General features: G+C 35.3%; 2 protein-coding genes across 4 annotated transcripts in view; both read left to right on the top strand.

Moving 5' to 3' along the window:
- The first annotated feature begins 96 nt into the window (after nt 1-96).
- LOC103492320 (uncharacterized) lies at nt 97-2,409 on the top strand. The gene is made up of 2 exons (XM_008452629.3): nt 97-462; nt 1,936-2,409. The coding sequence occupies exons 1-2, from the start codon at nt 336-338 to the stop codon at nt 2,160-2,162; spliced, it is 354 nt and encodes a 117-aa protein (XP_008450851.1). The 5' UTR covers nt 97-335; the 3' UTR covers nt 2,163-2,409.
- A 2,828-nt stretch (nt 2,410-5,237) lies between these two features.
- The window catches only part of LOC103492319 (protein PIR), a 44,697-nt gene continuing 22,965 nt past the window's right edge, over nt 5,238-26,969 (top strand). Inside the window, exons 1-13 of one of the 3 annotated variants that reach the window (XM_051081336.1) lie at nt 5,238-5,518; nt 5,723-5,795; nt 6,920-6,984; nt 7,380-7,457; nt 8,514-8,633; nt 8,708-8,778; nt 8,913-9,005; nt 12,958-13,027; nt 17,539-17,603; nt 17,800-17,995; nt 18,094-18,250; nt 18,581-18,669; nt 23,805-24,017. In XM_051081336.1, the coding sequence (XP_050937293.1) occupies nt 5,465-5,518; nt 5,723-5,795; nt 6,920-6,984; nt 7,380-7,457; nt 8,514-8,633; nt 8,708-8,778; nt 8,913-9,005; nt 12,958-13,027; nt 17,539-17,603; nt 17,800-17,995; nt 18,094-18,250; nt 18,581-18,669; nt 23,805-24,017 (1,344 nt within the window). In that variant the 5' untranslated portion in view covers nt 5,238-5,464. Of the gene's footprint in view, nt 5,519-5,722; nt 5,796-6,919; nt 6,985-7,176; nt 7,208-7,379; nt 7,458-8,510; nt 8,634-8,691; nt 8,779-8,912; nt 9,006-12,957; nt 13,028-17,538; nt 17,604-17,799; nt 17,996-18,093; nt 18,251-18,580; nt 18,670-23,804; nt 24,018-26,969 lie in introns of those variants that run through there. The other 2 variants (XM_051081337.1, XM_051081338.1) reach the window with 2 other exon arrangements.

The following is a 26,969-nucleotide window of genomic DNA, read 5'->3' as shown; positions in this document are numbered from 1 at the left end:
AAAATATTATGAAAAATAACATTAGAAATGGTTATTAAACAAATTTATATTTCTGTTTTAATATTTCAAAATACAAAAAACGTGAATAGTTATAAAACATAGTCAAGAAAAAAAACATAAAATACTAAACGAGAACGTTACTAATCGGGCATCGAGTACCCTACCTCCAACTCCAATCACTTATCCAAACTAAAGTTAAAGAAAAATGAGATAGAGAAGGAAGGGACCAAAGGAACATTGCTTGCTTGACGCGCACACAAGAAAACACAAAATACCGAGTCAGCGGCGGGCAACCCATTGCCCATTGCCACGAATTCAAACTTCAACTACTTTCAATGACGGCCTCACGAGAGCCACTCCCATCTTCATCTTCATCAACTTACTTACCTCCAAATGATTCACTACCTAAACGCTTCAAGGTCTTGTGGCGGATTCTATTGATTTCCAATTTCGCGCTTTCAGGTTCACCCTACTATCTCCTCCTTGTACGTTTTCCTTTTTCCTCGCATTCTGTGATGGGGTATTTTTCTTTAATCCGAATCTCGATCTTGAACTTCCCAGATCCTGAAACGACTCTTGGAAGTGAAAAAATGGAGTTTGTAATGAAAAGAATCTGTATGTTGAATGTTTTTGTTTTTGCACGCCAGGTGTTTGATGTAATGACTGTGATGGATTTCTTTGCTTAGTTGTAAAATATGTTGCTAGTTGCTGCTACTGCTATGATTAGTTTGTGGCATCTCTTTGTTTTTGTTGTCTGGATGATTCTTGCTTGGAAGAAAGTTGTTAATTTCACTATACTTCCAATGTATGGGATTTATAACCTGAGAGATAGAGGATTAGTAACATGCAAAAGTTGATATTAATAGAGAGAAATGTACGAGCACACGCAGGACTATTGAATTCGATATGTGCTGATCTTTGTGTTTGAATTCAAAAGATGAGATTGCTGAGAAAATGTGTCAATTTTCGTTGAATGGAGGACTCTCATGATGTGATATGCTATGGCTACTACAATATTGTTGCATATGCATAAAAGTTGGCTTAAACGAAATAGTAGGCTTAAACTTGTGGTTTTCTAACTAAAAAACCCGAATCAAAGAGAGAAAGAGTGCCTATTCTCTCTTGAAGTCACGCGATCTGGTTAGTCTATGAATTGGAAACTATCAGTTTGGGAACGTAGTTGCTATGTAAACCAGCAGAAAAGAAACGAAAAGATTCTTATCTCTCTTAGACCATCTCAAGTCAGATTCATAACCAATCTGAGAGTCGGGGAAGACACAATATTTCCTTTTTATTAGATCTGCCCAATTCTTACATATTATGCAAGATCTCTTTAAATTTCAAATAAATGGTGGGTTGACATTAACTTTAAGCAGGAGAAAGAGGAAGGTGTAATCTCTTCAATTTCTCATCTAAGTAAGGTTAAACTTTAGATGATTCCTTCCTTATTTTCTCGAATGGTTTGGATTAGTTGATAATTGGTTCATTGATGATGAGGTAATAACCAAGATCACCTATTCAATTTCCTTTCCAAGTGAGCTTACTAGTCTTAATCTGAAGTCTGGCTATATACTTTCTTGCGCTTCTCTCTGAATTGATCATAGTTCTCTTTTTTTCTTCATTACATTGTGCTCGAAACTAGAATACCAGTATGGGTGACATTTACTTCAGCCACATGCCATGCAGTTGAATTTACTTTATTGGTGTCAAACATTAGTTGTCAGAGTGAGCTTAGCTCGACAAAACTAGCATGAACTTTCTCCTTTGAGGAGGGCGGTTGTTTGATTTACCACCCCAATTTTTGTTATGCAATTAAGACATCTACTCCTTCCTACAAGACCTTTGAACCCCTTCTTTTCACCCAAAGTTTTTATACTGAAAAGAAAACATTAAACATCAGTTTGCAATTGATGTGTATTATTCCATGCATTGCAGCCTACATGTTTGCAAGTGCAAGGAAGAGACATTTTAATGAGCTGGAGAATGACCAGGTAGAAAAACAAAGTGATAGTGAAATTATTACAGAAATCCCTTCAACAATTATGGTGGATACGACTGGCATAGTTACTGAGAACGTGTTGGAAGATCAGCAGCAAGAACCAAACCAAGGGGTGGTTAGTGGTTGGAGAGAAAAGTTAGGTTTTAGTAGAAAAATGAATTGATAGTGAGATGTTGATTCTTTAAACAGTTCATTCTCTCATAACCGGTTAAAGCTCATTCAGGTAAATATGGTTGGTTGCTGCAGAATTTTCTTTAAGACTATTTTGTAGGTAAATGATTTATTGCGGTAGATTTGTTTGCTTGTAATATAATTCTAAGAATGTTAGCTCATATAATGTTCATTTTTTTTGTTGGTAAGTTTTATTATTATTATTTAAGAAGTCGAACTTCTGAGGCCGTTGATAATGATTTTGTTTTTAGCTTTTCGTCTTTTGAATTTATTTTCATTTTCTTCCAATTTTCTGAGCATGGTTTTCATATTTTTGAAAAAAAAAATATTCAAATTTTCAGTCAAATTTTCAGGAAAAGAAGACGAAATGCTTAAAACTTATTTTGCTTACTTTTCAAATTTTAATTTGATTTTTTATTCATAGGTGGAAAGTGAATCACTTATAGGTTCAACTTAAATAAAAATAAAAATTAAAACTAAATGATTATCAAAGTAGTGTTTGAAGGATTTTTTAAATAATTCATTTGATAACAGTTTTGTATTTTGTATTTTGTTTTTAAAATTTATTTTTGTTTCCTTTTTTTTTCAATTATGATTTTCACTAATGTTAAACTATACCGATCATCCAAAAGAATCCCCCAAAACCCAAAAAATTACATTCAATTATCAATTTTGAAAAATGTTTCCATCGTTCGGATAAATTCTCATCGCAATCAGTACTAAATCATCCCATGATCATTATAATAAGTAATAACATGGATTTTAAAAAAATATAACAAACCGATGAAATGTTTACATTGTATATGGTAAAAATACATAGGCCTATGATGATAAATACAAAGAATGTCTCAATCAACATGTAATTAATCGGCCACACGTGCGTGTTTGTTCTTCTTCTAAGTATAAGAAACGATACACGATCATCTAGGTCATATCAAAGTGGTAAGAAAGAAGAGATAGAAGGAAAGAAAAAGAAGATGAACAAAAATAGAATAAATAAAATCTTGAAATAAATCTATATTTTATTTACTCAAGAAAAGATGAACGGAGAAGCTGAGAAATCTGGAATAAAAATAAAAACAGAAGAAGAAAGAGTTGAAGAAATCTCGGAATAAAAATAAAAACAGAAGAAGAAAGAGTTGAAGAAATCTCGAAAATAAATTGCAAGGAAGAGAAGTGACAAATCGTTTGGAGAAGAAAAAAGAGAAGTGACAAATGATCTGCGATATTAAGGGCAAACCTAGAAAGAGAATTGACAAGTGCAAATTTAGAAATTTACTTCATGGCCTTTTTATTTTGTTACACAATTCATAAATATTGTTGTGTTTTGTTATATTTATGAAAATTAACCAATAATAATACTGGTTAGTTTTTTCCCAAAAATAATTATAAGAATAATGATGACACTATTTAATTTCAAAAGTATACCCTTTAAATTTTTGTTCCTTGATAAGGTAAACCAAATTGAGAGTTGAGATGTTTTGTGTTTTAATTTATGTTTTTTTACAAAGGTAATGTAATTAAAGTGTAGAGCGGAGAAATTGAACCTCTAACTTGATTGATAATATAACTACTATGTCAATTGAGATACTCTTGTGTTGAACTCTTATATTATGACTTTGTAAGTTAATTTTTTTTCTTCTTCTAATAGCTCCCTTTCATGGGCTAAATGGAAAATGGGTTGTTTCTTAAAGGATAATACTTATGTACATCCCCTTATTCTCACTAGCATCCAACAAATTATTAAAATATTTCATGACAGCAATATGAAGGATTTATCCAACAAATTATTAAAATATTTCGTGACAACAATATGAAGGATTTGCCACATGACAAAATTTGATTAAACGATTTAGTGGGATGCATGAAAATAGATGATGTCAGGGTGTAAGGGCAGCACCTATGTACGTTTATTTCTTAAAAGTGAATGAAAACTGGCCTTCTGCTTGCTTCAACATCATGCAAAGTTATGGTATTGCCCTTGAATCCCGTTTGTGTGCCTACATTTTGCAAAGGCTACTCGACACATGATTCTCTATTACATGTTTCACAATAAACAATTAATACTATTTTATTTTGCTTACTCGGTGCATGACAAGCAAACTCGATAATGTTTGGGTGAACGATACTCGATTCTTAATAGTTATATTGTTTTAATATTTGTATACTTCAATAAAATGTTCAATTTCTTTTTTAACTTCACAACTTTTCCTCTCACTCACTCTCAAAGATTTTTCGCCAGTTTCTCGCTCATCTTCACACGTTCATCATATGATTTCGTTATCTTTTGGATTATATCTACAAAATGTAACACACCCTCATTTTCAGGTCCATTCCAAAATATAGTGTCATCTGCATGTAACAAGTGTCTCGATTCTTGTTCTTATTTGAAACATATACATTTTGTTTGTGTGTTTTTTTCCTATTGTCTAGTATGAACCATTAATTTCAAATTTGATTTTCCTTTCAATTTCGACGCAAAAACTAGGGCTCAGGGTTTATGATAGCAATTTCAACAATGTCAAGCATAACCATTCATACTGAGTATCGATCATTGAACATTGAGTCTCATATAATGTGGTTATTGTCGACCAATATATTGGCATCAAGCAGAGTTTATCGTGTGACGAGTAATAGGTCATCTAAAACAGAGGATTGTGCATCCGGTATCGATGATTTAACATTGCGCTAATCATGATTTTTTTTTTCCTATTCCTCTATGCAGCATGACAAAGCAATTTAAAATTCTAGTGAATATCGGTTTTCAAGCCACTAGCCTGTCTTCCCATGTCACAACAACTTATTTAGGTAGCCAAGTAGAAGCTTACCCCACTCGACTTGCTCTCTTCTAGAAGAGAGTATTTGGACACTTTTATTGATATGGAAGTACTATTCAATAGTCAATTGGTACATTACAAGAGGAGTTTTAGAGATAACAAAGTAACTTTGATTCAAATAGAAGACCACTTTTCATTTGCTCTCGATTAATGAGTTTTTTTGGGCAGAAAAACACATTGCTATCGCCTATGTTAGCTATAAGTGACATAAAAAACTATTGGTGACACTTTTGAGTCGTAATGTGCGGTTGGTAGACATCTAAAGCACAATTTCCATTTCTTCCTACTCTTTCAACCGAAATTTTGGAGTAAAAACAAAGAAATCAAACAGCCGAACGAAACGAACGTAGAAGAAACTGAGTTTACCGAATCAGAACGATTTCAACCCAGATTCTACGCTATACATATGATCTTAAAGTCGACAGATTTCTAGATCTTCTCTTTGTTTTACTCCTCAATGGCTGTTCCCGTCGAAGAAGCCATTGCTGCGTTGTCCACATTCTCCCTTGAGGTAATGCTTCACTACTTTCAGAAAACTACCCATTTCTTTATTTTTGGCGGTCATTTTACTTTCGATGTTCTACTAATCAGTTTCGTCAGACTCGTTTAGCTTCGAATTATGTTTTATTTGGTCAGATACGAGAATTCTGTTATGGGTTTTACTTTTGAATTTTGAATGCTTGCATTTCTTAGATTCCGACTTTAATTGATGTAGGATGATCAGCCAGAGCTGCAAGGACCCGGCGTTTGGGTGTCAACTGAGAGAGGCGCAACTGAGAGTCCAATAGGTATGCATTTTCTAGAGTTTTGTATGGACATTGAGCATCTAGATTTAGTACGGCTATGATTTTGTCTTCGAAACTTTTTCTATTCTTCAAATGCGGACAATTCTTTTAGAAACTTTTTACTGGAACAGAACAGAGGATTTATGTCGATGGTATTTTCAACGACAATTACTAAGGATGGTTGAGAGTAGAGCTGGAATCAACGGAATATCAGAATCAATGAAACTCAAATGGAGAAATTGCTCGTTTATTGATTCCATTTAGAACTAAGACAATGAAATTTGAAAAACTGACCCGAGGAATAATTTACTGAAGACAAATCATGAAACTGGGTCTGGGAAAGGGCATTCTTAATATTGTGAGAGATGGATGACCTAGACAACAATGGACATAAAAACTAGAAACAACCACTGAACATAGTAACTTTTTGTACTCGATGATCAAAAGTACAAGTCCTCTAGATTTATTTCCTCTCCCAATATTCTTTTTCATCTCAAGTTCTGGAAACAAGCAATAGTCAGGATAGATTGAGACATAAAAATTAAGGTCTTGAATGAGTTTACTAACTAATATCAAGTTAAAAGAGAACTGAAATAAATGTACAACAAATGAAATAGAAAGAGATGGGGTGAGGTTTACAGTGCTGAAGTAACATTTATGCTAGGGATAAATGATAAAAGGGTGGAAGATAAATTGGGATTACATATCATATAATAAGTAGCAGTAGAGTCTAGGAACCATAAGGTAGATGAGGAAAAAAGACAATAGTTCATATTACTTGAATCGACAATCATTGTAATAGGAGTGCAAAGATGATGATGAAGATGCTCTTGATGATTTTAGTATTGTTGAAATTAAGAAATGGCTTCTTAGACGAATCATGGATGGATAAAATTCTGGATTGGGCCACATTAGATATTATTGCCACTTGTAATGATCCATGAATCTCACACTCTTAGTTAATTTTTTGTAATTTGTTTATTTGAGTTTATAGTTAGAAGATCATTCATTCTCCTTCTGTTCTAAATATTCATTTTTTTATATGTATATTTTTCTCTCTGTAAGGGCATCCCTGAATATATGATGATTCATTATTTGCACAATTGACATTTGAATAACTTTTGTAGAGTATAGCGATGTTTCTGCGTATCGTCTATCCCTAGCAGAAGACACCAAAGCTCTCAATCAGTTGGTATGTTGTTTTACTTTCCTTGCCAAGTATTTAAGTTCATTCTTTTATCTAGGAACAAAAATTACTTTCTTTTATCGATGAACAATCACTTTTATGTGGAGCTCTTCATTTATTGAGGAGAGTTATTCAGATTCTATGGTCCCCTATGGATGGTCTTTCTGAGAGGCCTTTATTTTGATTTTCTTACTCCAGTGCATGTGAAGGATGGCCTAGAACATTTTAAGTGAGTCTCAAGTGTTTAAGAAGTCTCATTCGTTGCTATGTGATCATTCACATGCAAATTTAATTCAAGCTTCAGTGGAGGATGGAGATGAAGTTTTAAATAAAACCTTTCTCAGCGATTGTTTGTTTAAGATGTTTCTGTTCAAGCTGTTTGCTGACATTACTCATTGCAGAATGCTCTTATTCATGAGGGTAAAGAGATGGCGTCTGTGCTTTATACTTATCGAAGTTGTGTTAAAGCACTCCCACAGGTTAAAATGCTTTGACTATTGCACATGTAATATTATTACTACAGTTTATGAATGTGATTTTCTTGATAGGCTGCATCTTGGTTTTTAAGCATCATGAAACAAAAAATTGACCATATTATGTGAAGATGTTTAGAGTTCACAGGTCCATATGTATGTGATAAGTTAAGATCTGAATAACTTTAGTCAAGGTGACAGTTTTTTTGTATGGCACTGGTAATTTGTTAATGCAGAAAACTTTAGTCAAGGTGACAGTTTTTTTTTTCTTTCTTTCAACAAGGTGCAACAGCTTTCTATGTCATTCATACTTGTATTGCTATTGTTTTTGGATGAGACAATAACTTTCATTGTTTTTTCTTTGGGCATTAAGTGTTGTCTTCAACTCCAATGTTGTCCAGATTTTAGTGGGTTTTGTCTTATATTTCTTGTTTTTTGTTGGCAAGTTTGAGTTTTAATTTTTGTTTCCCCTTTTGTACTTCAAGCATTAATCTCCTGTCATCAGTTCAATGGAATCTTGTTTTGGTTTCAAAGAACAAACACACACACAAGGACCTAAAAGAAAGACAAGCCCCCTAAAAGGAAGACCTTTAAAGGAAAAGGTTCCAATTGTTCAAAATAGAAGTTATTGAATAATTACAAAAGCTCTTCGAAACCGAAGCTCAAAGAGAAACATGAAATCTAACGGGGGAAAAACATCCGAAGGTTTCCCTTCCAAACCTCTAAACACTATTATTTCTCTCCCCAAAGATTCCATTATATAGTCCACACCTCGGCAAACCATAAAAACTTTTCATTTTCATAAAAGACCAATCATTTGAAAAAAAAAAAAAAAACTCAAAACATATTTTGCGAGCTCACATCTCAAAAGAATATGATCTTGGGTTCTTCAGCCTTTCGATAACTAATGCACCAGAATGGGCCAACTAATGTGGGAAACTTTCTACTATTTCTTTGTTTTCTCGAATTCTTATTATATTAAATTCTCGTAATTGTTTCCTATGCTGAATAAGAAAATATTTCTCCCAAAAGTGTGCTTATCGATTTATAAAATTTTGGCAGCTACCTGAATCTATGAAGCAAAGTCAAGCTGACCTATATTTGGAAACGTATCAAGTTTTGGATTTGGAAATGAGTCGTCTACGGGAGATTCAGAGATGGCAAGCGTCAGCTGCATCGAAGGTATTGCTTTTAGTGAACTGTTCCATTATTGGTAATTGAAATTACCCAATTTATGTAGGCTGTCTTTTATGCAGCTTGCTGCTGATATGCAACGTTTCTCGAGGCCTGAGAGGCGCATTAATGGCCCAACAGTTACTCATCTCTGGTCTGTTATGATAAATTTGAACTCAAGCTCCTCTAACTTATAATTACACTATCGCTTATCCCCTAATGTTGGGAAATTTTAATTTTATATTGATTTCAACATTTCTAAATTCTAATAAAACTTTTCGACCTTAGGTCAATGCTGAAATTGCTTGATGTCTTAGTTCAACTTGATCATCTTAAAAATGCCAAGGCAAGCATACCCAACGATTTCTCTTGGTATAAAAGGTAGGAGAACATTTTCTTTTGTCTTTATGATTTTGTGAATGCGATTTTTCTTTTCTCCTAAATAGGCCATCGGGATATAAAAGGGAAAATTTGATTGTGGTTGAGTTCATCGACAACTTGGTCTCCTTTTTGCAAGCTGTAGGCCTATATCTTTAAGTTAGAAAAGTTACACATAGTCAACGATCAACAAAATAGAGAAAAATGAGACCTCCCTACTGTGGGATAACATATTTAAGGCTCGTTTGGCATGTAGAAAATTAAGGCATTTGAAAAGGGAGAACTTGAATTGGTTTCTATCTGAAGCATTAGGGTTGTTGTCCTTTTTCCTAATTTGATTGGAGTTATTTTTTTTAATGTGTTTGGGTTCAATTAGCTATGCATAGATTATAGGGAGATGATCGATGTGTTCCTTCTTCATTTGTCATGTAGGGAGAGGTGGAGGTTAAGAAGTCAAATAATAAAAACAGCATTTTTCAGATTACAAGTAGTCAAAGAAGATGTGGTTAAGAGATTCCCTTGTTTCAGAACATTGAAAGCGAACTCATGGTAGAATACAATATGAAGGATTCTTCCTTTGTAAGATTTCAGCCGAATTGAGACTTCCATCAGATTCAAGCAATCAATTCAAGCATCCCTACTAGTGGATAAGTAAATCAGAATAAAAGATTATGGAAACCAACCATCTCTTCATCCTCAAAGCTCGTCTAAATATAATATTCCGTGAAAGTTGAAACATCTCAATAGGAACAAACAGAACCATTTGAGTAATTAGAAATAGCAAAAAGCCTGTATAGACAAATTTTTTGGCGGTTCATCCTTTTCTTGGTACAAAGAAGATTGTTTGGTTGACCGTTATTCATGCCTTTCTCTGTATTTTATGGGGCTATTTCAATAAACTTCTCTTCCGATATTCTTTTTCATGTTTAGATAGTTTCATGGATTCAGTTCTGTCTACTGGGTTAAATTGGTGCAAAACAAGGCACTCTTTAAGCTTATTACTTTTTCCTATTAGTTTCGAATCAGGAATCTCTTTGGTAAGCACCTATAGGTGCTGGAGATCTCTCCTTATTTCATTTATTCACTTAGAAAAAGAAATAGCAAATAGCCTGGAAAACTATCAGGGGCAACTTGGGTAATTTGGGAGAGTTGGGTTGGGTGGGTAAAAAAACCAACCACAGTTTGGTTCACCAATAATTAAAAAGGTTTATTACCTCTTTATTCGCATCAACTCACATTTCTCACTAAAACACTCACATTTCTTACTTCGTTATTCGTGTCAACTCCCCCCATAACTTCCCTATAATTATTACTAAGTCAACTCAATCCAACTTTTTGTTTTTATCGCTAACCAAATGCTCCCTCACTGAGGGAAGCATTTTTTAGTGGCCCATGCTCATCGGTGAATCTTTTAGGATCAACCTTTGTAGGTTGTTGCTGTGGTAGCTTCTTTTCTCATCGTTTAGGTTTGCTCAAGTTAAAGTTCTATCTCGTTGTTCTTGATAAATCCTTTGTTGATTAATCATCTTGAAATATTTGTTCAAATTGACATGTTTCTAGTTATTCTTGAGAGCTTTAGTTTCTTTGTTGTAATTTGGCTCTAGCCTTGGTTTAAGCATATTTGCAATCTTTTATTTATGTTTCCTCTCATGTACTTTAAGCATCGACTCCTTCATTATTTCAATGAAAATTAAAAAAAAGGAGGGAAATACCATTGACCATTTTTTTTTCTGACGAGCAGTAGTAGCATGAAGATTTTTTTTTTTTTTTTTTTTTTTTTTTTGTTTCTGAATGGAGACAAACATGAAGATTTTGTCTTCCTCCAGTGGCCGGCCAAATAGCACATTAAATGAACTGACCTTGAGTTTAATGAAACTTAGATAGCCTAGCAGTCCTATAATAATCTGTATCTTTCTTATGAAAGAACGATTTCATCGGAGGATGCAGAAGTTCCACCAAACCTTCTTCAAACCAGTGTAAGGGGGAAAGAGAAAGTTTCTTCTTGTTGGTTATGTCTTCCAGGAAGAAGCCATTCTTATCTTTCCAAATATAAAAATAGGTATTACGAATAAGAGGTCATGGGTGATTTTGTCTTTTTCTTATTTTGCTCTTACTATGATATTCTTGTACTTTGAGCATTAGTCTCATTTATTATTATTAATAAAGAGGCTTGTCTTCGTTAAAAAAAAAGGTATTACAAATACAGGAGCTGTTATAACTATCATGGGTTGGCCTAGTGGTAAAAAGGGAGACATAGTCTCAATAACTAGCTAAGAGGTCAGGGTTCAATCACGATGACCACCTACTTAGGAATTAATTTCTTACGAGTGAGTTTCCTTAACACCCAAATGTTGTAGGGTTAGGTGGGTTGTCTTGTGAGATTAGTCGAGGTGTGCGTAAGTTGGCTCAGACACTCGCAGATATAAAAAAGAAGAAAGTACCGGAGCTCTTAACCTCCATGAGGATTCCTGATTGGAGAAGGAAGAATCCTGATTGGAGAAGGAAGAACAGCCATAGGAGCTGAGGTCGTAGAAGAAGAGGAGGTAGGAGAGAGTGCTTACCTCATCAGAAATTGTTAGCTTGGTGAGGTAGAAACCTTGCTTCAATTTTTATCCCTAATTTCTACAGATTATCAACGAGTTGTATTTGTAATTCTTATTTTTGTATTTGGTGCGAGAAGGATGTCATTTTTGTTGGGATTACAAGTGATATTAGAAGCTGCTTCTTTCCATCCACCGTTTGCGTTGGCTTGAACTCTCTTTGGTCGATTTACTACAGAATTCAATGCATTGGTTCTTCTCCAAGAAAATTAGTGATGATTTGGGGACCATTTGCTTGGCTCAGTTTTAAGCTTTCTGTAACTGGTGTCTTGAATGTGCTGTTGGCCTTGGAGGAAGAGGTTCTTACTGCCCTGTGAAAGTCTGAAAGCCCAAAGAGAATTAATGTTCTCTTATGGACTATGTTAATCGATAGCCTTTGTTCTTCAGATATTTGGCAGAAGAAGATTCTTGGAAAATGCATCATGCCTTCAATCTGTTGGGAAAAATTATTTGAAATGTTTAACCTACATTGGGGCTTCTCCATTATTTTCAGAAGCAATCTATCTTTTTTGACGACAAGACAGAAGGATTTCTCACAATTCTTTGATCACCTTTTGTATACATTTTAACTTGGGGTATATTCACCCCCTTCTTTTGTGATTACGATCTTTAACTTGGTGTAAATTCACCCCCTTCTTTTGTGATTACGAGCTTACATCTCGCATTATTCATTGGAATAGCAATATGTGACTACACGGCATCTTTTGCCCTTTTGTAATTCCATGCAATCAATGAAATTATGATGCTCGTTTCTCATTAAAAAAGCAATCTATCTCAACAAGTCTCTTTCCTGGATTAACGGGGAAAGCAATTTTATCTAAACCATGGTTAGAGAGGAATTGAAGAATTTTTCAAAACAGTTCTCTTTCGTGGATTGATTGTTTTTGAGTTAGCTCAGTTATAGGTTTCTTCTTAGTGCTCCTTATGTAGGTCATTCACGGGATATTCTCAATAGAATATCTGCCTCAACTGGAATGCTTTAATACATCTTTCTTAGATTTTTGTTGTACCTTTATGATTATGTACTGTCTTTTTATGTTTTCTCTTTTACTCCTTTGTGGAGTTTGTATCTTAAAAAAAGACACTAAAAAGGATTATCTAAGGATTACATCAAGATTTGCATGGATTTACCCCAATTTGCTAATCCAACTACAACACCAATCAATTGTCAGAGCGTTAGGTTGGCCGTTATCTTTCTAGTATTACAAACTTGCCTAATTTTTTCTTGGAGTTATTTTTATTATCTATTTATGATCATGAATGTAAATAATAGGGAATGGTTCGATATTTGGTAGAAGTTTCTGGCTAGTAATAAAAAGTAATTTTTTCTTATTCATTTTCTTTTCTTTCTACAGGACCTTTACACAAGTCAGTATTCAGTGGCAAGACTCTGATTCGATGAGAGAAGAATTAGATGACTTACAGGTTCTTGATGCTATCCCTAAAATGTTATGTTGTTTTGTTATCTTATAGGTGATAGATTATAATGAATTGAACTTTAAGTGATTCTCATGTTTTTCTGTAAAGAAATTTTAAAACCAAAATGATAATATTTTGCAAAATTATATGTATTTCTGAGGTAAATTACATTTGGTTGCAAATAAGATTTAGTTGTAAAATTGTCTATAATTTTATTTTATTTTATTCTCATTATAATTTTTTCCCTTTTCATGTAATAAGCCTATCTCCTATATAAGAAGGCTTTGTATCTTACAATAAAGTAGTGTTAGTATTAGTGGGTTTGGCCCAAAGAAAGATTTGACCTATTTTGCTTTCCTTTTTTTATTACAACCCGATGATGGTCAAGAACGTTTCTGGAGAGGGGTGGACTCTCTTATTCAATCTATGCTAATTAATAGTATGGAGCTACAAATTGGCAAGCCTCTATTTTAGGCAGCAACTACGAAGAATCTATGGGACACTACTTAGAAACTTTATTCGAAGCGTCAGAACGCCTCTCATCTGTATACTCTGAGGAAACAAGTCCATGATTGCAAGCAAGGAACTCCAGGTGTAAACTCTTATTTCAATAAACTTTCCCCACTTTGGCTAGAGATGGATCTGTGCATGGAGACAATATGGGATACTCCAAATGATGGCATACAATATGCGAGACTTGAAGAAGTATCGGATTTTTAGCTTCCTTGTAGGTCTCAACCCCAAGTTCGACATTGTTTGTGGTTGTATACTTGGCTAAAGACCTATTTCCTTCTTAATGGAAGTGTGCTACGAAGTCTGTCTTGAAGAATACCATACGAGTGCCATGAGTGTTCTGGCTACTTCTACTACTGACTCCGCTGCCTTTAGTGCTGAAATCTCTATCCATGATTATAAGATGAACAATGAAAAATTAATCCCTATCTGTGAGCATTGCAAGAAGCAGTGGTACACCAAGGATCAGTGTTGGAAACTTGAAGGTTGTTTTCTAGGAGGTAAGAAACGGTCCTTAAATGATAAACAAAATTCAGGGCGTGCTTATATGAGTGAGTCTGCTGGAACCTCTCAACCATCTGGCCTTACTGCAAACCATAATGGTCTCAGTCAACCTTTAATGAGTTTTTATCATCTAAAGGAATTGTTCGTAAAAGTTCTTGTGCTTACACCCCCCAACAGAATGGGGTTGCTGAGCAAAAGAACCGTCATCTATTGAAAGATGCTCGTTCCCTTCCTTCCTATCTATGGGGCAATGTTGTTCTTACTGCAGCTCATCTCATCGACCGAATGCCTTTTAGTGTTTACACCTCCAGACACCCCTAGACTACCTCAAGGAGTCCTACCCCTCCACCTATCTCATCTATGATGTTTCCCTTTGGGTGTTCGGGTGCACAACCTATTTTCATAGCCATGGCTCTAAACAAAACTAAATTCTCTCCTTGGACATAGGCTTGTGTGTTTGTTAAGAATCCTCTGCACCAAAGGGGCTACAAAAGTTTCCACCCATCTTCCTGTGAGTACTTTGTTACCATGGATGTCACCTTTCTTGAGGATTGTCCTTTCTTTCCCGTTAGCCTACTTTAGGGGGAGAGTGTGAGTGAAGAGTCTAATTATGTAGTTCCTTTGGAGTGTTCCTTGTCCTACTGTGGTTACCTTACCTGGCCTAAATTCCCATAGTATCAGTGAGAATGTCAGGTTCGAGATGAATTCCACTAACTCTCATACTGATAGTAAGGTGGGTGAAAATGACAGATTTGAGAATGATGGGTTCGAGATAGCTGTCCTTGAAAATTGTGGTTGAGAAGGGTAGTGTTGATGAAATCATCACAGACAAAGAGGATAAGATTGACAGAAATAAGGTCATTACAGAGTTCACTGAAAACAAAACTAAGCAAGACCATCCAAGAAACATCAGTAAGTATGATCCATTCCTTGACCTCCCTATTGCACTAAAGAAAGGTCCTAGGTCCTGTACTAAGCACTCCATCTCTAATTATGTTTCATATGAAAACCTTTCACCTCAGTTCATGGCCTTCATTGTTAGCCTTGACTCTACCACAATACCCAAGAATATCCACCTCGAGTTAGAGTGCCTTGAGTGGAAGACTGCTGTCATGGAAGAAATAAGAGCTCTAGAAAAGAACAAGACCTAGGATCTTTGCACACTCCTCAAGGGGCACAAGACTGTGGAATGCAAATGGGTATTTGCACTCAAGTATAGAGCATATGGTAACATTGACAGATATAAGGCCAGGTTAGTTGCAAAAGGGTTCACTCAGACTTATGGGGTTGAGTATTCTGAGACATTTTCCCCTGTTGCAAAGTTTTATACTGTTAGAGTTTTGTTGTCAGTTGCTGTAAATAAAGACTGACCCCTATATCAACTTGATGTTAAGAATGCATTTTTGAATAAAGATTTAGAAGAGGAAGTGTATATGAGTCCTCCTCCAGGGTTTGAAGCTTAGTTTGATAATCAAGTTTGCAAGCTTAGGAAATCTTTGTACGGGTTGAAACAGTCACCAAGAGCTTGATTTGACAGGTTCACCACTTTTGGCAAGTCTCAGGGTACAATCAAGGACACTCCAATTACACTTTGTTCACAAAGGTCTCCACGACTGGGAGAATTGTTGTATTGATTGTCTATATTGAGGACATTGTGCTATCTGGGGATGACATAGTTGAAATCATCCAACTAAAAAAGAAGTTGGAGGATCAATTTAAAATTAAATACTTGGGAAATTTGAAGTATTTCCTTAGAATGGAAGTTGCTAGGTCTAGAGAGGGCATCTCCGTGCCCATAAAAAATACACTCTTGATTTATTTGCAGAGACATGTATGATGTGATATCGTACTGTTGATACGCCCATTGAGTTCAATGCCAAACTCGGAAATTCAGGTGACATGATTTTTGTCGATTATCAGCACCTTGTGGGAAAGTTGACTTACTTGTCTCACACCGGGCTTGACATCTCCTATGCTGTGAGTATTGTTAGTCAGTTTATGCTGGCTCCTTATGAAGACCACATGGAGGCTCTTAACATAATTCTAATTTCTAAGGTATTTAAAAGCAACATTCGGTAATGGGTTGAGGTTCAGGAAAACTAACAGAAGGTGCATTGAGGCCTATATAGACTCTGATTGAGCAAGGTCTATTGTTGATAGAAAATCCACAAGGAGATCTCGTTAATTGGAGAAGCAAGGAGCAAGGAGTTATGGCTAGAAGTAGCGCTGAAGTCGAATACAGGGCTATGAGTTTGGGAATCTGTGAAGAAATCTGGCTCCAGAAGATATTGTCTAGTCTTTGTCAGGACTATGAGGTGCCTATGAAACTATTCTGTGATAATAAGACAGATATTAACATTTCCAATATCTTGGTCCAACATGACAGAACCAAACATGTGGAGATTGACAGACACTTTATCAAATAGAGACCGGACAGTGGTAGCCTTCGTATCTCTTATATACCCTTGAGCCAACAAGTTGTTGATATACTCACAAAAGGGCTCCTCCACAAAACTTTGATTCATGTGTTAGCAAGTAAGGACTTTATGACATTTACGTCCCAACTTGAGGGGGAGTGTTAGAAATAGTGGGAATGAGACTTGTAGTACGTTTATATTGATTTAAGAAAATAATGTTTTTCAAGAAACTCATTTTTGTTTAAGTTCATTTTTGTGAAAATGGTTTAAAATACACTTAAAAAAATTATTTTGAGTAACTTCCATAGTTTTTAAATTAAACACTTGACCATGTAATCTAAATGCACTATTGATGAAAGACCATGGGTAGTTAAGATTTACTTTGCCCTAATTTTTTATTCTTTTAGTTAGGCTTGTGTTGCCTATTTTCTCCCTTTTGTACCTTTATGATTATTAGAAAATAATAAGAAACATATATATCATGGTTTTTCTCCGTTTACTAGGGTTTCCACGTAGATCTTGTGATCTTTGTTCGTCTTTATTTTTCAATAATAACAATTTAGTTCCAAATGTTAAAAGTACTAATGAGATTGAATGAAATTTCTCATGCATGTAGATTAATATTTAAAGTAAGGGTCAAGTTTGTTTATAAAGTATAAAAGGAAAAGTAGTCGCATAACAAAATTTGACAACTAAGTTTGATGAATTTTTCATGATAGGTATCAAATTATTTCAAAGTTGAAAGTACAAGGACTATATTATTACATATTAAGCTTCAAGGATTAAATTATTACTAATTTGGAAATACAAGGACTATTTGTTAAACATCAAATCTTGGGGACTAAATTGTTACATCTATAAAAGTTTAGGGAGAGAAAGTGATATTTAACAGAAAAAAAAAAAAAAAAAACTTCAAACCATTTATTGGATTTTAAATCACATGATTTCAATATTCATTTCTTGATTCCAAATGGAGGGTTAATGAATTATGAAGTTTGGCACTATAATTTTAGTCGTCCTTTTAACTTCTAACTTTCTTTGTTTTCTCTCTCCCTCTATTCTTTTCTATCTATTTCACAACAGATTTTCTTAAGCACACGGTGGGCCATTTTATTGAATCTTCATGTAGAGATGTTTCGTGTAAATAAGTATCCTCACTCTTAGATGTCTGTCAAATGAAGAGGATCGAATTTGTCCAGGTATATTGGCACCCCTAAAAAAAATTCAATAAGAGGTATATTGGCACAAAATGTATATTCTTTGTACTGAAGTTTTACAAAAGGTATATTGGCACCCCTAGAAGAAACCCCTTCCATATATTTAGACTTCCTTAACATGAAATAGTGTGGAAGACATTCTTCAGATTCTCATTGTCTTTGCCGTGGAGTCATTGGAGTTGGATTTTGCACTTCTATATCCAGAGAGGCATGTGCTTTTACGTATTTTGCCTGTTCTTGTTGTTTTAGCAACATCGTCAGAGAAGGACAGCGAATCACTTTATAAGAGGGTGAAGATTAACAGACTCATTAACATCTTTAAGGTATTGCAGCCTAAATTAAGAATAATCAAATAATTGATTTCTTATTGCTTATAAGACAAATTATATTTTGGTTATCATATGTTTTTATATTTTTCCAGAATGATCCCGTGATTCCAGCATTTCCAGATCTTCATCTTTCTCCAGCAGCAATCTTGAAAGAGTTGTCAATATACTTTCCAAAATTTTCTGCCCAAGCTCGTTTTCTTACTCTTCCAGCTCCGCATGAGCTTCCACCTCGTGAAGCACAAGAATATCCTATTCTGTTTGCCTTTTGGTGTTACTCTCTCGACTGGGCATGAAAAGTCTGATGCTTTAGTTTAAAGAAAAGTACATTAAAACTTTATCAATGCGATCTTTATGCATGCTCCTTTCTTACAATGTGATAAAATGCTTAAATTAATTTGCACCTTTCATTTTAGGATCACACTACATCATGTGCTGTTTTCTTATTGGTATTTTGTTTGCATCCCCATTACTCAAGCAGTTACTATTTTCATCCCCTCCCGCCCTCTTTTCGAGGTTTAGCAATGTGGTTGAGATTTCAGTACACATTTGGGTAAAAGCCTTGACAATAATTTACATATCAGAGACATTACCTTATCATCAACCACATCGGAGCAATCCGTGCAGACCATGATGATTTCACCATTCGGTTTGCGTCATCAATGAATCAGGTTATTTTCTTTGTATTACTTCTGCCCAGTCCCTGTCCTAGATGCATTATTTCTTTTTATGAGGTACTTCCAAAATGAGCAGTGAAGAATCAAACACGCATGAAAGCCCGCCCTTTGAAAATGAAAATGAAGCCAATGATGACTATTGGTAAACATAAAAATTTTGAAAATAGGCCCAAAATCAGAAATGGATAGAAGCAATATGGGAGAATGTTGAGAAAAGCTCCAGCCTAACAGAAAAATTACCAAGGGAAAAAGCCGAACTGAGCATTAGATAACCAAAAAGAACCACTGAAATCAAAACGCAAAAAGAAGCAGAAGTATTAACGGTGATAGAAGGCTTAGATTGTCAAGCGAAGTACTAACGGTGATAGAAGGCTTAGATTGTCAAGGCTATGGTGGTAGAGGCAGAACTTTATGGAAATTTGTCACCCTCTCCTTACTTAGGTGCTCATGGAATGAAAGAAACAGCACAATTTTTTCCGATAAGGGTGCTTGCTTTAATTTTTTTTGGATGGTTGTTCTTCATCTAGCCTTTTGGTGGTGTACGAATTACACCAAATTCTTATGTAATTATGGTCTTTCCTAGTTGATATGCCCAAGTGCACATCCTAATCCTTTTTTGTTTTGTTTTTGCTCATTGTATAAACCTACTATGAGCATTGGTCTTATTAATTTTTTTTTGTTTTTTGAAACCGAGACAAAAACTTCTTTATTAATATGAACTCAAAGTATAAGAGATTTATGCAAAGAGAGCAATAAAGAAGTAGTAACCAAGGAGTCCTAGAGGGATCAGGAGGCACACCTGGATATCTCAACTAGGTTGACACCCCCATAGTGCCAAACATCATATCTCGAGTACAAACATAAAGAAACCAACAAAGAAACAATAATAAAAGCATCCAGCTTGTTACAAAGGTCCAGAAAACAATATGGGACCGGAAAAAACAGCAAGAAACAAATGGGGAGGCCAAAAAATACAATCTCAAAATTAAAGGCTAAAACAGGAGCAATCCTTTAAGGCTTCAAAAAACAATAGAGGGCTTTAGACTGTGTAATCTGCAAACATTGAATCTGATGCAGCAACGATTAGGCAGGTTGAGAAAGAAAAGCAGCCCAGTTAAGGTAAATGTCTTGGATGGAATAATTAACGAACTCTTTTTTAAGGGAACACCAAGCTGCAGCATTAAGATCTGCTGCATGCATAATTTCTGCCCTTGGTCTTGGTTTATCATGGAAGATACGTTGATTTTGTTCAAACCATAATTCTGAAAGTAAAGCTTCTGACAAATTTTCCCGTATGATACTTGATTTTTTGGGCAAACTCGGACCCATCAGAAGTTGAGCCACACTAGCACTTAGTGAACGGTCAAATACCCAAGCTAAATTGAACAAGGAGAAAATCCTTACTAGCAGAATGAAGAGACAGGAGAGTTCAAGAAAATATGAGAAAGATTCTCGCTAGCCTTCAAACATAGAGGATAGATCGAGGGGGAGAGACTTTTATTAGGGGCTTTCTTTTGCAAGATTTTTGAACTATCGAGGGACCCAAAGACCATAATCCAAATCGAAATGTTAATTCTCCATGGGCCACATGTTTTCCAAATTGCTGAAAAAAGATGTTTATCCATTGGGGAGGCAAATTTTAAGTGAGTTGAAAGAGACTTAACGAAAAACCGGCCTTGAGGATCAATGGACCATAGTTCAATCATAAGATGAAAATTTCCAAACTCATTTCGTTTGCCATCCAAAAATTCGGAACCAATCTCCTTATTAGTCTTAATTAAAGCTTTATCATCCAAATATGGTTTGTTTTAATAGTTTGATTGAGTAGATGGATCTTGTGGATATCCCCTTTCGAAATGGCCTGTTCTCTTGGTCCCGATCTGGGATTAGGCCAGCTGCATCAAAGCTCGATAGTTTTCTTCTCTCCAAGCCTTAGGCTGATTTCTTTAGAGAAGTTCGTATGGAAAGACTTCCACGTACCACCTCGGATCACTTTTCGATTCTTCTGAGATTGAGGGCGCAATCTTGGGGTCCTACCCCTTTTAGATTTAAAAATGTTTGGTTGGATTATCCTTCCTAAAAAATATTGAGAACTAGTAGGGCAGTTTGACTATTGATGGTTGGCCTATTTTTTTCCTTCATGGAGAAACTAAAAGGTCTAAAGGTCCTCTTAAAGGGTTGGAATAAGGAGACATTCAGAAAAATCTTCTCCCAAAAACAAGTGCTGATTGATACGATTAACTCTCTTGATTCGCTCGAAGAGTCTGGTTGTTTCAATGAGGAAAGTGTTGTGGAAAGAGAAGTTTGTAGAAGTCTTATTTGTTCTTTGGTGAGCATTGATGGGAAGGCTCTTGTCACAGAGAAGGAGATTATGGATGAGATCCTTAGTTCTTTTCCAACTTGTATGGCACAAGGACCTCTTCGCCATTCATTTGTGATGGTCTCAACTGGAAAGCCCTTAGCTTGCAAGATTCTAGCTTACTTGAGGCCCTCTTTACTAAAAAAGAGATTAGAGAAATTGTCTTTGAGATGGGTTGTCTTAAATCCTCCGGCCTTGATGCCATGACCGAAGAGTTCTATAAAAAACCTTGGAACGTTCTGAAGCCCGATCTAGTAAGGGTATTGCAAGATTTTTTTTTTTTTTAAAAACGGAATCATTAATAGAAGATGTAACAAGACTTATATTTGCCTCATCCCCAAAAAGAAAGAGGTGGTCTGTGTCATTGATTTCAGATCCATAAGCTTAGTTACATCCTTGTATAAAGTTATTTCCAAGGTGCTTGCAACAAGACTTAAAATAGTTCTTTCCTCAATAATTAATGATTCTCAAATGGCCTTTGTGGAGGGGAGATAAATTCTTGATGCTGTTTTGATTGCTTCTTAGGCTACTGATGAATGGTCTTTAAAAGTCAGAAAAGGTGTTCTTTTGAAGCTCGATTTGGAGAAAGCCTATGACAAGGTAGACTGGTCTTTACTTGATATGGCCATGAAACTTAAAGGCTTTGGTAAGAGATGGAGGAGATGGATTTGGGGCTGTTTGTCGACGACTAACTTCTCGATTATTGTCAATGGTAGGCCTAGAGGAAATATTTTTGCTAAAAGGGGCATTCGTTAGGGTAATCCTCTTGCCCCTTTTCTTTTTACGATTGTGGATGATGCTCTAAGCTGCCTTATTCACTATTGTAATGAGAAAAGGACTATAAAAGAATTTCATTTTGAGAACTTGTCAGATGATTTAACCCACCTTCAATATGCAAATGATATTCTTTTTTCTTTGTTAGGAGGACGGAAATTTGGGGACATGGTGGAAGGTGATCGATATCTTTCTTGTGGGAGCGGGTTTATCCCTTAACAGCTCCAAAACGTCTTTGATCGGCATTAACCTTAACAGTGATAACTTGGCTCCTTATGCTAATTCTCTAGTATGCTCGGTTGATAGTCTCCCCTTTAACTGCTTGGGCTTTTCTATTGGATAGAAAAGAGGTGTGAAACGCCCTTGAAGAGCGATTCAGATATAAAATCTATAGGTGGAGGAATGTGTCCCTCTCCAAAGGGGGCATGTTACCTCTTGTGCAATCAGTTCTCAACAACCTTCCTTGTTATTTGTTTTTCCTTGCTTAAGCTCCGATTGGTGTTATCAATAGATTGGAAAAGATGGTTAGTAATTTTGTTTGGACATGAGGGTCTACAAATTCAGTTGGCCACCTTGTCAAATGGGATTGTACTTCTCGCCCGATCTATTATGGTGGCCTTGGGATTGTCTCGTTTAGGCAAAGAACACTGCTCTTCTTACTAAATGGCTTTGGAGGTTTAGTAAGGAAGAAGCCTCTTTATGGAGGCGCTTAATTGTGGCCATTTATGGCTTAGAGGAAAATGGGTGGTCTACTAAAGATCCAAACAGGGAAGGTCTAATAGATTATGGTTCGATATTTTGAAGCGCAAGGAGACTTTCTTTAAATTCTCGGCTTTTTTGTTGGGAAAAGGAACCAAAATCAGATTTTGGAAGGACTGTTGGTGTGGCGTGGAACCATTTGTAGAAAAATTTTCTAACTTGTTCTCCTTAACATTGAACAAGGATGCTTTTGTGGCTGATTGTTGGTGTAATATTACTCATTTGTGGAACTTGGGTCTTAGAAGAAATGTGCTCGATAACGAGCTTGACAACGTGGCCTCAATTTTGGAAATTCTTCATTCTTGGGCCCCCTCAAATGGTGGTGATAGTCTTAAATGGACTCGTATCGTTAATGGCAGCTTTACTAAGAAGTCTACTTTTCTTAATTTAACCAAGAGATCCCCCTCCATTGCTGTTCCTTTGATTCGTCACATATGGAAGACTAAAATCCCAAAAAAGGTGAAATTCTTCTTATGGTCACTCACCTATAGAAGTCTTTAACACCCATGAGAAACTAAAAAAAAAAATTCCAGCACACAATGCTCAGTCCCTCAATGTGCTGCCTTTGTTTCAAAGAAGAGGAGACCCTGGACCACTTATTTTTGCATTGTCTCTTACTAGGAAAGCTTGGAACACTTTGTTTAGAATTTTTTATTTGGAGCCTTGTTTTCCTAGTAAGGTTGATAGTTGGCTGATTGAAGGGCTCAACATTAGAGGTTATAGCCCGAAAGGAAACATCTTATTGAGATGTGCTACCCGTTCCCTTTTGTGGTGCATTTGGAAAGAAAGGAATAGTAGAATTTTTTAAGATAGCTATAATTCTTTTGATTCTTTTTGGACTATGTTGCAACACACAACTTCTTGGTGGAGTACGAATTACACCGAACACTTTGTAATTATAGCCTTTCTATGATTTTCAACAATTGGAAAGCCATTATTTTTTAGTTTCTTTTGGGGAGGGCTCTCTTGTCCCTTGCCCTTAGGTTGTCATCTTTTTTTATATGAATATACATGTTTCTTATCAAAAAAAAAAAAAAAAAAAAAAAAAAAGAATAAAGAATAAAACTACTAACATGGTACTTAAATTTAACTTCAACATTTCTTTAATCTTGTCAGTACTAGCATGATGAAATCCTCTTCATAGCAAGTCATAAATGATGAGAAAGTTCTCAAAGAAGCCTATGTATAAATAATGCTTCTGGTTGCACTGAAACTTTAATTGACCTTGAACATGCAGCTTCTGCTGTTGAAATCAACAGAGAACCCAGATATTGAGTGGTGCAAAGATGTCAAAGGAAACATGTATGACATGGTTGTTGAAGGTTTTCAACTCCTGAGCAGATGGACTGCACGTATTTGGGAACAATGTGCATGGAAGTTCTCGCGTCCATGCAAAGATGTTATTTCTTTTGAATCTCATGAAACTTCGTCATTCTCCGACTATGAAAAGGTTCTAAATTTTCATTTTTTGCAGTAGCAGTTATCCATGTGTCAATATTCACTATTTGGCTTGTTTGTAGACCTTAGTTTGTCTTTTGATTATTTTATTGTATTTTCACCTAGATTTTTCATATTTCAATCCTTATTTTCCTTTTCCTACCTTTTTATACTATTCTGTTTCACCTGTCTTTCAATTTTAGCCTGATTGGTCTAAATATTTCCTCATAATATCGGGAATTAGCAAGGTTAGAATTCTTGAATTGTAGTGTTGCTAAAATAATTTTGAATCTTTGATATGTTCTCTATCCTAAGCTTATTGTTTTTTGAGCTTTTGAGCTTTTGCTCTTGAAGTTATTATACCTTAATTAGTTGAGCTACGCTCAGGTTGACAGTCCTAATGTTATTGTAAATCCATTATTTTTACTTCTCTCTCTCTTATGCTTGTCTTTTTAGAGTTTTGGAAGTAAGCTCCTGGTGGTTTTTTCTTAGGAGATAAAAGGGAGATCTTTGGCCTGAGTTTTATCAAAGTCTTGTGTTGGAGAAGAAATATATGTTGTCAACGATCAGAAGAATAGCAAAAAAGGAAAAAAAAAATTGCGAAGATGTAGAGGGTTCCGTAAGAAAGACAATAGAAAATTAAAGATAAAAATAAAAGTGAAAAAACTATCATTTATGGAATTGAATAGACGTTTAATTTTATTAAAATATCATTTAAACAAGGTCTCTATGCTTTTAAGGATGGGTCGTCGGTGATATTTCGATTGGCACCACAAGATTTTCATTGCTTCCAGTTTCCAGTCTCTGGTTTCATTGAACAAATTTTAGACATAACTGGATGTCTGTATACCGTTAATCCAATTGCTGTCAATAGCAAGTATTGCAATGTCTTTACAGAGAACAAGCGTTCAGTAGCTATAATTTCAACATCCGATTTTGGCAATGTTGCTTTTGTTGCAATTGGAAATACCTTGGTTGGCAGCTTAACCTTCAAAAAAGGGGTAGGGAGATAATGTAAAGAAAGGAGAAAAGTTTTGGGTATTTCTCTTTCGGTGGAAGTTCCGTAATTTTTGTCTTTGAAAAGAACGCAAAGCAGCAACATGGTGCTCTCTAAACAAGGAGTTTGTGAATTACTCCACTCAAGATCTTTGTCTCAACCGGGCAGTCTTTATCTCTCATCCAGCCGCCTAGGCCCTGTTCTGTTTTGGTGACTTTGTTTTGCATTTTGACAGCTTTGTTTTCCCCTCTCTGGTCGGCCTTCTTTGGAGCATAGCTTATATTTTCTTTTGGTCTAGTTTACACAGTAGCAGCTTTTGCTTTTGTTTATAGGCTCAGCCTTTGTATGGCTGTGTTTGCTCCATTTCCCTTTCTTTATTTTCCTTATTTCTCTGTCTCAGCTCTGTATTAGGCTGGATTATGTCTCCATTGTATTTTGGCATATTTTATTTCTAGCTTTAATTGGGATATGTTGTTTTGGTGCTTAGAGGTGTCAACCCAGTTGAAATGTCCGGGTGCACCTTCTGATCCCCCTCACTTATTGCTCTCTAGATGTATTTATTACGCTCATTGTATAACTCTTTTGTACTTTGAGTTGTTATTATTAATAAAGTAGTTTGTCTCCATTCAAAAAACAAGGGATCTTCACTTTCATTTATTTGTCTCGTTACTTTTTTATCTAAATTAGTTCAATTTTAAATAAAAGTTGAACTTGATTTAGATTCAAAGGTATAGTCAATTAAATTAACAATTTTCATAAAAAGTATTAAATTTGTATTCGTTTGTTTGTTTTTTTTAAAAAAATTGTATCTTATACGTTGAGCATTAGTTTCTTTTTCACAACTTCAGTGAGAAAAATGTTTTCATTTAAAAAGAATGAATATATAGCTTGCACTGCTTTAATCCAAAGCAACTTTGGCTAGGAATTCAAAAGCGGATGAATGAGTAATTGAGATATACTTCTTTTGAAAATGTTGGTAATGGCCCAATGGACGTTGGAGATATAAATACCTTTTACCAGATCTTACTAGAATATGAGCATCTAAAGATGACATGATTGATAGACTCCTTTGCTGAGGGAACAAATTAATGGCATGAAGGATAAGGGACTTTCTTTTGCAAAACTTCTGAAGTATTACCATGTTGAGACAACCCTTGGTGCAAACCTCATGCAAAAGGCAGTGGCCTGGGGTATTCTCACCTCTATGTAATTCGAGGCGTGACTTCAACCACACTCTCGTCTGACTGTGCCTTCAAGCAGTATTGAAGAGAGTACTGCATGGTTCGACTCCTAGTTTTCTAGTCTTGAAGAACAACTCAAGGGCATATTATTGTAGTAACAAATGAATGCCTTCTTACATCTTGTTACTTCAATACTAAAAAAATACTTCAATTTTCTCAAATTTTGAGTGTGAAATAGACTTTGAAGGAAAATCTTGAGGGAAGATATACCTGATAGGCTGATACATCATTTCCAATGACAACGTTATCATCAACATATGTCCCAAGTAGAGTAATACCACCGTCAGATTTTCGATAGAAAGTTTAATGCATAGAATTTTGTTTTTTCCCTCATCTCCTACTGCATCTTCTTCAATTTTCTCCCATCTTCTACTTCATCTTTTTCTTTGATTTCTTCTTCTTCTTCTCCTCCGATTGTTTTGGGTTCGATTCAAGTTTTCCACCCATGCTCCAATCCTTTGCATGTGCTGCAATTCAGATGAGTCAGAAGTCAAACAACTCTTATTTTCTTGTGATTCAACATAAGAAATGGTCGATACATTTTCGAGTAAAAAATACAATCTGAATCGTTTTTGCTTGCATTTCGTTTTGATCGTACAAGTTTTTTAACATCACTGGTTTTAAACATTAGTCTCTTTTAATTATATTGTTTCGTTTTCTTGTCCCACACAACTTTGTGTTTTAGCTTTTAGTTTGATGACTTGCTTATCTTTTGATGTTTTTCTAG

This window comes from Cucumis melo, chromosome 2, assembly GCF_025177605.1.
Source record: "Cucumis melo cultivar AY chromosome 2, USDA_Cmelo_AY_1.0, whole genome shotgun sequence".
Taxonomy (NCBI): Eukaryota; Viridiplantae; Streptophyta; class Magnoliopsida; order Cucurbitales; family Cucurbitaceae; genus Cucumis; species Cucumis melo.
This window is presented reverse-complemented; position numbering and strand designations above follow the sequence as displayed.